Genomic DNA, 14,477 nt, shown 5'->3' with positions numbered 1-14,477 from the left:
GGTAGTATGCATGTGTATAAGTATATTGGAATATGCTTGTATATCAGAGTTATATTTTTTAATAGAAAGCAGATCTTCCCCTTAAAGTTAATAGGAAATCGATGAGTGACTGTGGAATAGATTAAGAAAATGATAGCACGAGCGGTGCTCGGTGGTTAGCCCCGGGTACCCGTCGCGGCCCCTAGCCGGGTCGTGACAGTAAGCCTACCTTAATCATTCCAACTCAATTCTGATACCTATCCTTGTAATCTAAACAAGAAATTATCATTCTAAAATTAGGGTTTTCAAGAAAACCCATCTCAAGATTCAAGATTTTGGAAATCTTCTTCAAAACTCAAGTCTTTAATTCAAGTTGTGGAGCGACTAAGGTATGTAGAGTTACTATCTACGTGTGGGAACATCATTGTTCTTCCCCACGCCTCATAATCCATAAAATTATGATTCTCTACTAAAACTAGGGTTTCAATACCATGCTCATGATAACCCTAGGTCCATGTCCATGATTATATTATGTATGAATTGTTATAATTCCATCATTGGGTTCTTAATATTTCTTTATGATTATTGAGAATCCGTCCGTAATCTATGAAAACACATATCTTGTAGTCCATGGGTTCTTGCATGCATGTTTTGACTAAGAATGATTATTTCATGAATATCGTACAATGTCTACAAGTTTTCATGCAACTATATTATATAATTACTTTCATGCTATGATACAAGATACATACATACTAAATACAAGTTATCTCATGAAACCATGTTTACAAGTTATTTCATGAAACCATGTTTACAAGTTATTTCGTGAAATCATGATTACAAGACAAGTGCAAGTTTATTCACGAAAATCGTGGGCTTCTTAGCCAATTATATTATGTTCATGTTTTTGGGAGTTGCACGAATTACCGAGAAGGCTCAGATAGCCTGAAATTATGTAGCCACCATAGGATAAGGATCGCTCCGCCCAGTTAGGACGATACCTTAATTTTACACTGAATGGATCCATCAGGCACGTTACCACCTTATACCCTGGCAAGGTATAGGGGTTCTGCTGGTCCGGCGAGGTACCAGACTTCGCGTATCCACGTGGTGATATCATGTGTCGGTGTATGAAATGCTCTCCCTACTTATCATGTTTTACTTATGTTATATGTACATATATGCACTCATGCTCATGTCCATGTCCATGTCCAGGTTTTCAGTTTCAGTTCTTATCACGTTATTCCATGTCCCATGTTGTTTCTTTCAGTTGCTTTACATACCAGTACATTCAATGTGCTGACTTCCCCTTTTATTGCTCGGGAGCCTGCATTTCACGATGCAGGTACGGATTTACAGGACGACGCTTCTGCTCATTAGGATCTGCACGCACCAGCTTATTGGTAAGCCCCATCTCATTCGGGGTTTAGCATTATCCTTCTTTATCTAGTTTTGCATCTAAAAGTATGCTGGGGGCCTTGTCCCAGCAAATATGTTACGTGTTTTTCAGACTCATGTTAGAGGTTTCATAGACAAGACAAGTGTCATGTTAGACTTCCAGAGTTGGTTAGCCAGTTTGACTCATTTATGTTTAATCTTATGACTTATTATGTTTTATAAAAGCTCATCATGCACGTCACGTTATATTTCCGCTCATGTATGCCTCATGATGGTTCAGCAAGCCATGTGGTTCGCTCGGTCACATGCAGTCAGGCACCGAGTGCCGTGTTACGCCCAGACCATGGTTCGGGGCGTGACAATAATCTTGAATTCAACTAGCACGAACATATAATTTGGACTTGTACTCTTTGAATCTTGATTTGTTCTTTGTTTTTGAGCTTGGGTTTGATATATTGAATGCTCAAATAATACTTGTAGCTTGTAGAGAAATCTTGCAACGTTTGATCCACGAGCTATCTCTGGCTTTATGTAGAATTTTGGTGTCTTTTCTTGATTATGAGGACCCTTGTTTATAGTTATAGAAAAGAAGACAGACTCTTTTCGACCAGTCACATTGAAGTGACATGATGCTATTTGACTGATTGAAATATGTTACTTGTATACATGACGCATGCCCATTAGCCTTTGATTTGACTAGGCATATTATGTCATTTTGACATGTGGTACAATACTATTGGCTCTTTTTATTTGACTTGACATGTCACATCATTTGACACGTGACGCCCAATTGGACCTTTAAGATTGGGTTTAGCATAATGGACTCATCATTTTTAACACTGCAATGAAATTGGACTTCAATTAAATTTATAAATACCACGCTTAAATACTTAATTTATTTATATTAGTCTATAATATTTATTTAGACTAACCTATCTTTATTTTAACTATGGTCTAAACTATTTTATGAATTTAAATCTAATAAAATTTAATTATTTATAATAATTTCATGGATGCTTATTAATACCTTCTTTTCTTTTTCAAGAAAGTGGTCAAACATTAAAGTACTATGTATTGTACATTATACTGATTAGTATGTAAAAGATAGCTCGTGAAGTAGGGTGCCTTAAAAAGATTTTACTGCAAAGTTTTGAGGGCTATTCTGCCTTTTCTTTAAGATTGTGAGGGGTGTATGTTGTGACACATACTACAACGTTTTGCATTTCTTATTTTTCAAAGATACGATTACTTAGTAGGTTCATTATGGGGGGTTTTTGCAGGGTGATTAGGTGGATGTGTTAGATGCGTAGAGCCGATACACATCAGTGCCCAACTGCCCATTTATTAAGGTGTAGCCCGGCTATAAGGAATGTTTGTAATAGTCTGTTTGACTAAGCTTCTAAAATCAGCTTATTTTAATTTTTTTTTAAAGTACTTTGGCGAAAAACAGTTTGTGTTTGGCCAATTAATTTAAAAATATTTTTGAATTTCTAAATGTATTTTTCTCAAAAGTACTTTTCAAAAATGTGTTTTTGGGTAAAAACTATTTTTTTTAACTTCTGAAAAACTGCTTCTATTTTCAAAAGCACTTATTTTCTCCCAAAAGCTTGATCAAACACCTCATTTTTTTCTAAATAAGCACTTATTAAAAAAACAAGTAATTTTTTAGAAAAAAATAAGTTTGGCCAAACAGGCTATTATAACTGTTTAATTTTAACTTTTCACATAATCTGTTTAAGATCAAGAAATTAAATATTTTTTTGATACATTTTAAATATCTTTAGTTTAAAATCAAAATTTTTAAAGTTTTTCTTTTCTTATTATATTGTTGTTACGTTGTAGACCTTTGCATCTTTTCTTGAGTCGAGGTCAATCAAAAATAGTCTCCCTACCTTTCCAGGAGTTAGGTCTGGTTTACTCCATTCACTCCTCGATCTCACCTGACGAAATTATACTGGGATGTTATTATATTTAAAAAAATTATTTCACTTTTTTAAATTTCTTGCTAAGTTAAAACAAAGCAATAAATAAGAAAATGGATATGAGGGTTTAAGAAAGAGGAGAGAGGGGGAATGCTAAAAACTCTACAAAACGACGACACCAAGAACTAAGATTGAGTTTGAGTCATGGTTTCGGCAGCAACTTGGATCCGATATGCAGTCGACAAACTTCAATACTCTGCATCTGTTGGATGGAAGGTCACTTCCCTATTTCCTCTTTTTGTTGCTTGTTTACATACTATGATTGTAGAACTTATTATAGTGTTGAATCTGTGAACTGAATTTGTAGATACAGAAAATATGTGTGGTTTGGGTTAAAGGGGTTGTCTAAAAGATTAGGTCTTTGAGGGAATTAGAGGGTTCTGAGGCTTTAAGTATGAAGGGTCTTTCTTTCTAATCTTTTTTTTTCCATCTTCATTAACTGTTATGCCACATTTCACATTATGAGAAATCACACTTTATTATTTAGATATTATGATTGTAGAGTTCATAGTGTTGAATCAGGGTACTGTCTTTGTACATACAGTAAATAGGTGTGGTAAAGGGTAAAGGGTTTGTGTGGTTTTGGTTAAAAGAAGCTATTAACTTTGAGGGCTTTTAGTATGAAGGCTCTTTCTTCGAAGTTTATTGTTTATTCAGCTACCTGATGGCAAGGAAAGGAAGGAAACCTTTCTTTGAGATCTTGTTTCATGGATATATTATCCTGTGCCAAAGCTGAAAGTGCTTCGCTTTATACCTTTGTTAGATATTATGATTGTAGAGTTTATGGTATTGAATTAGCGAACGGTATTTGTGGATACAGCAAATATGTGGGGTTTAGACTAAAGGGTTTATGTGGTTTTGTCTAAAAGATTAAGTCTTTGTGGAGAAAGCACTTAACTTTGTGGTAATTAGAGGGCTCGGAGGCTTATAGCATCTTCATTCACTGTTATGCGACATTAGAGATTATGAGCTTCAAGTTTATTGCTTATTGAGTTTCCATCAGGATTTTTTTGTGATTGATGGCAAGGAAAGGAAGGAAACCTTTCTTCAAGATCTTGTTTCATGGATATGTTATTCTTTCTGTGCGAAAACCTGAAAGTGTTTTGACTTTATTCATTTGAGACATGACATTTGTATGTTCGATTATTTAGACTTCTATTTTGTTTTTGATATGATTTGTCCCATACCAATAGGCTTCACAAAAAAATCAATGTCAGCCATGGAACCATTGTAAAATGCAAAAAGTAGTATGCATCCAGAGTTCTAGTAGGAATTTGGGAACCTAAAGCTTGCAACTTTAGTAATTTCTTTTGAATCTGGTGCAAAAATGTGTCCTGTATTTAGAGGAGGGAACGGCACAAAAGCTATAGCCAAGCTGGATTTTGTATTCCACCCTAAAATCCCCTTCTCAATAGTGCTGCACTATGTCCCAAAAAAACTGATTCTACTTCCATCACCAACCTTGAGAGTGATGTGGCCGGTGAAGGCTCCTTCATAATATTCCTGTCAAGACAGCATCCAAATGGTAGTCCTCCATGACTCTTGATAATCCCTTACTACGGGTTTTTTTGAAAAATGATTACAGGTCTGCTACTATATTAGTTCAACCTACCAAGGCTTATTGCTCTTTTGGATCTTATGAAAATTATGCTGAGTACATAGTCCCAGCAACAGGCACTGGACAACTTCTAATTTTTCCATCTGAGACTTGGTCCTTGGATTCCTCTAGACTCTTCTCATGAATCTTGAACAGCTAAATGTTCCCTTTGCTATCATGCTTTATGTTGAGATGGTTCAGCTAAAGAAGAGTTGCTATCTGATAACATTTGAACGAGTTACTGAGAGTATGAGCTAATATTGCAAGACTCGTGGCACAGCAACGAAGCATATAAGTTTAAGAATCTCATATGGTGTGAGAGCGTGACTATGATCTATCTTAAGGAGCAATTTTCTATCTTAAAAAATAAAAAAAGGCAGCCCGGTGCACTAAGCTCCTGCTATGCGCAGGGTCCGGGGAAGGGCCGGACCACAAGGGTCTATTGTACGCAGCCTTACCTTGCATTTCTGCAAGAGGCTGTTTCCATGGCTCGAACCCGTGACCTCCTGGTCACACGACAGCAACTTTACCAGTTACGCCAAGGCTCCCCTTAAATATCCCTTAAATAATTAGAGATCAGTAATTACCTGCTTAACTTTATCTTTATAAAAAAAAAAAAAAACTTGATATGTCTTGGCAGAGATTTGAACTCGCTGCTCAAACTTTAGAAACTTGAGTTCCAGGTTTCCAGCACACGAGAGAAAACTAAATAATGCAGGTCTTCAGAATCCTATAATCAGTAGGTTGTGTACGTTGAATAGGAGGGTAATTGTACTGATGGGCAACCAACATAGTCTAGAAAAAATTACTTATAGGAGAGATTACTACTCGTAGAGAAATTTAAGTGATACTGACTGGACTTCTCAAGACTAAGTGAAACAAAAAAGGGCCTGAGCTTTTCATAGTGCTACTCATAAAACTAGAACATGCAAGTCAAATCACTCCAATAACCATCACTAAGTTAAGAATGTTAAGTTGAAGACAGAAGCTGTATTAGATCAAGCAAGCTTCCACATATTGAACTATCATCTGCTTTTCTGCCCTTAAATCAAGCGAGCTTCTATATTTTGAACTATTCCCCGGACCATGCTAACGCGGGATGCTTTGTGCACTGGGCTGCCTCTTTTTTTTTTTTCCTTCTACATTTTCATTTTCTATATTGTTTTTTACCTTTACTTCTTGGGTACACCCCCCTGCAGGGAAAGAGGGTAAAAGATTAACTGAATAATCATGCTTTGCAGAACTACAAAGGAGGGCAAATTACAGATAGAGAATTAGGTGATACCATATGGAAGAATTTCTTTCAGGGGAAGTTGACATTCTTACATTTTAACAAGGGAGAGGAAATGGCACCAACACTAGGAGCTCAGGGTGGCACACTTCTTGTTCGGAAGATACCTTGGGTTGATCCAACGTAATTTCTCTTTTGATGCAACTGCGCAGTCAATTACCTTATGCATTGTTATCTCTGTCTTAATGCTGGAATACATTTTTGTGTTGATTGCTTTGCTTCTATTACTAATATGTTCACTTGTCGGATCATTAACAAGCAAGGGAGAACCTTTTTACCATTAGCGATGCTGGTCTTTTTGTTGCTACTTTCTTTTATGATTTTACGGAATTTTTGATTGAATATCTTTGGGTTTCTTGCTCATAATTATACAAGTGAAACCTGTACATATATATAGGTTTGTACTTTGTTGTGCTAATAGTGAGTGAGTTATATTTCCTCTATTTTTTTTATTTTTTTTTATAGTGGTAGTCTCACTCAACTAATCCACCTTATACCTGCTACGTCCACCAGGTATCAAGTAACTTTGGCCACCAATGTTCAGATAATATATCACCTATTATTTTTTAGCTTTGTGGTTTGAACCTTGATATTTCATAGTCGATTCCATCTTCATGGATCGCTAGGTCACACCTTGGGTGTAATGGAGTGAGTTCCTTGAACTCCGTTTTGTATGGTCATTCATCTCAAATTGATCTAATCCTTTTGGTTGTATGTGTTCTGTCCTTGGTCCATTCTATCAGTGCAGTTGTGACTGCAACATCTGAACTTGAAGTTGGTCAGTATCCCTTGCTTCAGATCATTTGTGAAACTCTATTGTGGTAGCTTTGGGTGTCCGGTCAGTCCCGGCCTAGTAAAGTTAGGGTGTTCCTCTCAATCCATCTTGGCTACATGGTTTCATGGTAATGTCAAAGCTTATTAGTTTCGGCATGGTGGATCATTGATAAACACCTGCCCCCTTTAACCAATAAGTGTGAAAGGACATCAAGCTTGTCCAGGATACAATTTCAGTATCACTATGTTAGAACTTAAAATCTCATAGATGTGTCTGATGCTAGTTAGAATCTTAAGAGATTGGCTACTAATAAACTGACTGTCTCTTATTTTCTTAATCAGCTAGCGAACATATATATTTGGTTGAAACAAAAGCCCTGCACTTAGTCGGTGCTGGTGTTACAAAAAGGTACTCCATTCTTAATAGAGTTCTTACAGTTAAGAGGTCGATGACTTCTAAAAATTGTTATCCTCATCCTGTAAAAAAGCAAGTTAAACCAGAGGCCTAATAAACTGAGGCACTTGAACTTCAAAGATCGAACAGCCACTGACCTTCCTTCGGACATCTCTGGTTCCTTTCACCGATCTCCATGTAATGCGAGCTGGAATGGTATTCCAAATAATCTTCATCTCCTTTCTTAGCTTGCTTCCTTCCCAGCAAGAAAACAGTTCTTTAGGGCATCTATGCATCTACTCAAATATCTGCAGAAATAATTCCACAGATGTCTAGCCTCTTTGCAGTGTAGAAAGAGATGGTCATTGTCCCCCACCATTAGTACGTCACATGCAGTACGTGCTGCACAGTTAACTAAAACCCCTTTTCTTGTGTTTTTCTGGGTCAGACATGCATCCTGAATCAAGCGCCAAGTGCCAATTGAAGCAAGCGGCTTTTATCATTGCTAGAGCTTTATTACATTTTGATTTACCAGCTACATTTTCCTACTCGCCACACACTTTACTGAAGGAAGTGTTACATTGTTCTGGTGTATACCCTAATCTAGCACAACATTATTGCTGTTGCTACTTATGTCTTCATCAGGGTAGGTTTTTACACGTGTTGGCCTAATTATTGTCTAAAATTGGGGGTTCAATGCATATATATGCTTTAGGAGTGGTGTAGGCTGAGACTGTTTTCCTTTATTTTTTCCTGTACAATGTGACTAGCAAGGAAATCTTACCACCATATATTACTGTTGGGAGGTAATTACATTGCTATCTTATGTTTATGTTCTTTTTATTTCCTCTCTTTGTTTTAGAAGTTTAGCTGTTTCCCTTCTGATGGAAGCAATTTTGTGGTATGTCTTTGCATATGTTCCGCTTTGCTATTGCTGACATCATGTTTCTAATTCTCATAGAAAAATATTTGTTGGGGATGTTGTGGTTCTCAAGGACCCTATAAAGTCCGATGATTACCTTGTCCGTAGATTGGCTGCCATTGAAGGCTATGAGATGGTGTCTACTGATGAAAAGGATGAGCCTTTTGTCCTTGAAAAAGATCAATGTTGGGTGCTGGCTGACAATGAAAATGTGAAACCAAAGGTAAGTGATCCTCGCGATAGATTGCTTTTCTCCTCCGGAATAAGATATCATGTGACTGTATCCTCTCCTCTTTTGTGCTAGTCGTGACATTTGTCCAATGCACTTTACTTTACGATTTTAGAATATTGTGCTTGTTGCAATATGATATTTTAGTCCAACAATCCCATAATATGTTGTGATATTCTTGTCTTTGGTTCGGGTATCTATTTTGAGCATCATGTTTTTGTTATATTTTCTGCACATCTAATTGGAGTCTTGACTACTCATTCCTGCACAATTTTGATAAAATTATTTGCAGCAAAAGTTGTATGTATCATAAAGTCTAGATTAGTGATATAACTTTAGAGTTTTATCATATCTGAAATCTTAATTTACCAGTGATCTTATGTGTTACAGTTTAAGTTACCCTTCTCTGCAGATGAGAGTGAGGCACTTGCGTTAAGTGAGTAGTAAATCTGAGCAAACGTCTAATGGAGTGTGCATATTTGAGCTAAAATTTCAGCATTTTCAATGAGTAGAACTCTTTGCTTGATATCAATTTAATATTAACTGATTCTAGATTATTTTCTTGTCTTTACAATAGCAGGAAGCCAAGGATAGCAGAACCTTTGGCCCTGTTTCTTTGACAGATATAGTTGGCAGAGCTATATATTGCCTGAGGACGGCAGTGGACCATGGTCCTGTTAACAACAGGTTTGTCGTGTCATTTCACATCTGTTTTCTCTTTTGCATCAAATGAAGCATTTATATTGCTTGTGATTAATCTTGATCTTGCTTTATCAGCCACTTCAGCGTGCAGAAGGATTCACCAGTCCTTGAAGTTGAACTGGATGTTGATGAGATGGCAAGAAGTCACAAAGCATAGGTTGTGCTTTGGATGTGAAAGGATTTCATAGGATTACTGATTTGGTTGTACCCTCTCTTCTAGTTTTTTCTTATTTATCCGAGCAAAATTTATTGGAAAAAATAAAAGTTGTATTAGTTATTTCGTACATTTTCCTAAGTGTCGATCGTTCCTCTTAATGAGGCACTGAGTGAACTGTAAACCTCTGAGGACTTCAGTTCTATTTAGGACACACTTCAAGGCTGAAAATGTAGTTTGCAAGTTTGGGACAACCTGTAAAGATTTTCAATATGGTTCACTTTCATCCAGGCTGTAGCCAATTGATAAAGAGGACTATTTATTGCAGTAGCTTGACAAAAAATGTGGGGTGATTTCTTTCCATTTGCCTAAAAAAATCACTAAAGTAGCAATTAAGAGTACCTTTAAAGTATGATAGGGTCACTGTTAAGAAGCTTAAAACTTGAACTCATATAGAGTTTAAATCGTGAATCGGTCTGCTGGAAAAGTTCTTTGTTGGAGTATTTCTTAAATTATCTGACCAACACTGTGGTACTCTCTCCATTTCATATTAAGTGATCTTTTAGTCTTTTTATTTTGTTTTAAAATAAGTGACGCTTTAGGATTTCAAAAAGAAATTAATCATATTCTTCTAAATTTATCCTTATTTATAATCGAGAATCATTAAATAACTTCTTTTTTTCTAAGCATTAATTAGGGGTAAGTTAGTAAAAATACTCATAATTTTCTAGGAGTAAGTAATTTCTTAAAGGATGTGCATGAGCTAAAAGAGTCACTTATTATGGAATGGAGGGAGTATAATTCTGTGAAAGCAAATTTAAGGATAATAATAGCTTAAATTTAAGTAATAGTATCTAGTTAAATTTAAGGATAATAATAGCTGATTTAAGGAGTTATGGAGGTGGAAAGGTTGTAATTTAACTTTTAAAACAGAGATCATAATACAACAGAGTTGAGATAGTTTTTTAACTTAAGCAAAAGAAAATACTAATAGTTATTTAACTTATATCAGAAAATTTTCAGTTTGTAGTATCAACAGAAAAAAAAAAAAAAGGAGATGCATTATAAGACCACCGAGAGCACTTTGGGATCAACCATATTCACGTACTTCTTAGAAAATTTCTCCACGTGTATGTATAAGTTTTCTGTTAAGTTTGTGGTTACTAGACTAACTATCCAACTTTGCTATCTCTCGTTTTTTACGAATGATATGTGATATTTTTGTTTATTTCCAATCTATAGATTATATTTTTATCAACATTTAGTGTATACACATGAAATCCACACTCGACGACTCTGCTTTCTACTTATATAATTGATTACACCTTTAAAGAAGAATAAAACGAAGATTAAGAGACCTAAAACTGTAAGAAACCAAAACTATGCGGGGGTAAAGTGACACAATTCAAAACCAAAAGTTGGCCCAATTGACTAGATTTTGAAGTTTTCATACTTTCCCTTTCTGACCCCACAAAAAGGTTCAATATATCAAAACATGCCCTTATCAGTGTGCAGGATATATATATAAAAGGCAACAAGAAGCTAGAATAGAGTTGAACATTGAAAATGCGACAATTTGATTGAGACTGGAAACTATTTCCTATGTTTTCTCAAATTCCAAAAATGTCAAGTGCCATTGATTTTACTCCCAAGAACCTTCCAGGTAAATATATTGTTTTTTTTTTTTTTCTCTTTTCTGATGTTCCAACAAACATGCACACTAACTGTATGTTAAAATGTCTCAAAGACAGATACGAGTAATGTACTACTCTTTTCTTTTGATTGAGCAAATTCAAGAATGTTTTCATTGTTTTTCCGTTTCTTTTTTCTAGGTTTCTGATGTCCCATTTGTGTGCTTATAAGGTGTTTGATGAAATGCTCGGTCACTTTAATTAGTGTGCTTCTTAAGAATGGCTTAGCTATGTCAGAACACTATCCAATGAATAGACGAGAAGTCCTTGTGGGATCCAATGTCAATATGGTTTATTATTGGCTGCATTTGATTCGGCTAAAGTGGTTTTTTGAATAGTTTAAGCAGAGGTTTTATTTACACTGTTGGTGAAAACGTGTAAATGTGAAGAATTTTCTGGGTGGTGGGAGCATTTTTGAGGTGTAAATATGCAGAATTATTGGCATGTATTGCAACTTATTGGGCTCTTGTTGAAGTAAAGTTTTTCCTTTCATTAATATTTTCTTCAGATCTTCCAATTTTACTTGAAGTTCTGACATTAGCTTGGTCACGTCTAAACATAAATGAAGAGAACTCTCATAGGTTCCCTGGCCATGCCAAGAGCTCTTCCAGGCTCTTTTTCTTTCCGCAAGGTGCTAACAGTGGCACAAATTTTGAATACCCCATTTTTTGTTGTCTTTATGCTCTCCCTAGAACTCTTTGCCCCTCTCGTTTTAGTGTATGATTTATGTGCATCATTGGTATCATTTGACATGATGACTTCAGTGTTATTTTCATTGCAATCGTCCTTTTCGTTATTTTTCATACTACAAATTCTTGTAGTGACAACAGTAAATATCATATTTAAAATGCAAATGCTTCTTATGGAAGCAATTAATGACTTTTTAACAAACATATTATACATAGAATGTAAGGCATAGGAAGGAATCTGATATAACATTGTACAGTTGTCCCGAAGAATGCTCTTTAATCGGTAAATGGAAATGCTTACTTTGGAAAAGATGTAAATAAAGTATTTGTTGAGATTATGCATCTTATTCCCTACACGGCTTCCATATGGAGGATAAGATAGTTTTAAGCTTCTACTGCAATGTGAATGTGACCTACATATTGATCATTCCACTCACAAAGAAATGGTTATTTAGGAACATTCTCTTATGCATAAGTTAAATCTTTATTGTATCTGTAAAATTGAATCTAAACACTTATAAGCTATATGCCATTATTGTTCTATCTCAGGGTTTGGTTCCCCAGAAGGCAGATGTTTTCCCTGCTCAGGACTGTCAGGGAGGGCAGTCACCTCTCATGCTGAATATCAGCACTTCTCCAAGGTCAAGATTTTAAACTTCAAATCTCCTTACAAGAGCACATCTTATATATGTAATGCTAGTAGCTTCAGCAATCATAAAAGAAATCCAGATTTTCCGAGGCAAAACAAGAATGGGTTCTCCAGGGGGAGGAACAGGCAAAATGAAGACAGAGATGGCTATGATAATATAGAAGAATCTGAAATGCTATCTTCAAGAAATGGGCCACTGCTTACTACATCAAATACTTCCAAATTCCAAGCTACAGCCTCTCCAGGTCCAAGGGAGAAGGAGATTGTTGAACTATTTAGAAAGGTCCAGGCTCAGCTTCGGGAAAGAGCTGCGGTCAAAGAGGAGAAGAAGTCTGAAGAGTCGCAAGCAAAGGGTAAAGAGAGTGAAACTGTTGACTCCCTTCTCAAGCTATTAAGAAAACACTCAGTTCAGAAAGGGAAGAAAATGAGCAGTAGTAGAAGCAGCAGCTTTGTTCTTGACCAGCCAGATAAGAGCAATGTATCCTCTGAAGAGAGAGCTGGCAATCTTACTGAACTAAATAGCAATGTGAACCATGTGGCACAAGAAAGTGGGACCCCAGTTGTTAACCGGCCGAAGTCGAACTTCCAACGTAGATCTCCAGTTCCACGTATCAAATTTCAGCCTACTTATCATGAGGGAGGTACTGATAACCCTGTTGCCTCTACTGCCACAGATAAGACGGGAAAGGACATACATCTGGACCCTGAACTTGGCCGAATTCCCAAAAGTAAGGTTGATTCTGACACTGAGCCGATTTTCTCAGATAAGGATGTGTTCGATGAGATGGCTGATGATGATACTGCCAAAATGTATGAAAGTGTTGATGCTAGTGATGATGAAGAACAAAATCACGTTGGACATGATGAATTAGCTGAAATGAAGCTAACAGAACTGCGAGCAATTGCAAAGTCCCGTGGTTTGAGGGGATACTCAAAATTGAAAAAGCTAGAGCTCATTGAGTTGCTAAGTGCTGATCAAGTCTGATATGATTCACAAGTAAAATGACAACATGGTGTAGAATTTGTTGCACATTCTTCCTTTGTTTTCTGCATAATGTTCAACTTACATAGTACTCTTTCTCTTGATGGTGGTTTCTGTAGTCGGATTGGACAATTTTGTTTACTTCATGTCTTCATCTATGTAGCGACCTCTTGCCCTGGTATACATATTTGACTAACTTCTTAAAATCCTTTTTTGTGTATCACATTATTTTTTATATTCATCATACTTATTGGTAATTCCGAATCCATGATAACTGTTAATTAGTCTATTTTAGACTCTTTTGACTTCAGCAAAGTCTGTTGCTTGTATCAGATGGGGCATCCTCGCACGTGCAGGTACTCAAGTACCATCTACTATTATGAGTGAGCATTTGTTTGTTATAAATTTTGCATTTTGGAGATCAAGATAGTTGCTATGACTACAATATAATGAGGTGTTGTCTCCTCCCCATCTCTTATTCTGGAAATTCAGCGCAAACAAATATGTGCGCTGCTTGCTTTTGTTACTTCTCTCAAGTTTTATGCTCAACTATCCATCATCTGTGTTGAAATCCGCTATAAGAAGATTCAACTCCGTAAAATGTGTTGTCAAGGTCACTAGTGCTATCTTTAATATTTCCTTCTTGCTGGATTAGCAAGGGAGTGAACTGCCTCATGACTTATGGAATGGTATTCATTCTCATGTCCTACCCTTTCCTTTTTCATCTTGTTCATCTTTCCAACCGTTCTTCCCTCAATCATGCGTCACCTCGGTGACTATTATCAACTAATGGTATTCGTGCTCTGTTTCAAACTGAGGAATCAGAATGGAGTCATAATTGTATGAAGTTGAACGATGATCTTAGAAATTTCTAGGAGGCCTTTCTTAACTCCAATGTTCCCTATCAACTTTAAGTGAGAGATCTTCATCCACTGACATTTAGAAATGGTTTTCTACCATCATTGTAAGTACATATTACATCACCTACGGGTATGATTTTGTTGCCGGAAAAACAATAGAAGATGCTGTAAAGTTAACTGCTGG

General features: G+C 36.2%; 2 protein-coding genes across 3 annotated transcripts; both read left to right on the top strand.

Annotated features, from left to right (window-relative positions):
• Positions 1 to 3,391: 3,391 nt before the first annotated feature.
• Positions 3,392 to 9,749, top strand: LOC132610541 (mitochondrial ATP-independent inner membrane protease subunit 2-like). Of its 2 annotated transcripts, none has more exons than XM_060324860.1 (5): positions 3,392 to 3,575; positions 6,198 to 6,370; positions 8,377 to 8,560; positions 9,144 to 9,253; positions 9,344 to 9,749. In XM_060324860.1, exons 1-5 carry the CDS (start codon positions 3,504 to 3,506, stop codon positions 9,423 to 9,425), a joined length of 621 nt encoding a protein of 206 aa, XP_060180843.1. In that variant the 5' UTR covers positions 3,392 to 3,503; the 3' UTR covers positions 9,426 to 9,749. The 2 variants fall into 2 exon arrangements, with proteins under 2 accessions (XP_060180843.1, XP_060180844.1); XM_060324861.1 differs by having other exon boundaries at positions 3,393 to 3,575; positions 9,147 to 9,253.
• Positions 9,750 to 10,801: 1,052 nt separating this feature from the next.
• On the top strand, positions 10,802 to 13,690 carry LOC132610540 (rho-N domain-containing protein 1, chloroplastic). Its single transcript, XM_060324859.1, has 2 exons — positions 10,802 to 11,085; positions 12,352 to 13,690. Exons 1-2 carry the CDS (start codon positions 11,025 to 11,027, stop codon positions 13,434 to 13,436), a joined length of 1,146 nt encoding a protein of 381 aa, XP_060180842.1. The 5' UTR covers positions 10,802 to 11,024; the 3' UTR covers positions 13,437 to 13,690.
• The last annotated feature ends 787 nt before the right edge of the window (positions 13,691 to 14,477 follow it).

Source organism: Lycium barbarum, chromosome 9 (genome assembly GCF_019175385.1).
Source record: "Lycium barbarum isolate Lr01 chromosome 9, ASM1917538v2, whole genome shotgun sequence".
NCBI lineage: Eukaryota > Viridiplantae > Streptophyta > Magnoliopsida > Solanales > Solanaceae > Lycium > Lycium barbarum.
This window is presented reverse-complemented; position numbering and strand designations above follow the sequence as displayed.

Coding starts and splice junctions, on each gene's coding strand:
- LOC132610541 (XM_060324860.1), top strand. CDS start 3,504: ATGGTTTCGGCAGCAACTTGGATCCGATATGCAGTCGACAAACTTCAA. Junction 3,576..6,197: donor CTGCATCTGTTGGATGGAAG/GTCACTTCCCTA, acceptor CATGCTTTGCAG/AACTACAAAGGAGGGCAAAT. Junction 9,254..9,343: donor CATGGTCCTGTTAACAACAG/GTTTGTCGTGTC, acceptor TTGCTTTATCAG/CCACTTCAGCGTGCAGAAGG.
- LOC132610540 (XM_060324859.1), top strand. CDS start 11,025: ATGTTTTCTCAAATTCCAAAAATGTCAAGTGCCATTGATTTTACTCCC. Junction 11,086..12,351: donor TACTCCCAAGAACCTTCCAG/GTAAATATATTG, acceptor GTTCTATCTCAG/GGTTTGGTTCCCCAGAAGGC.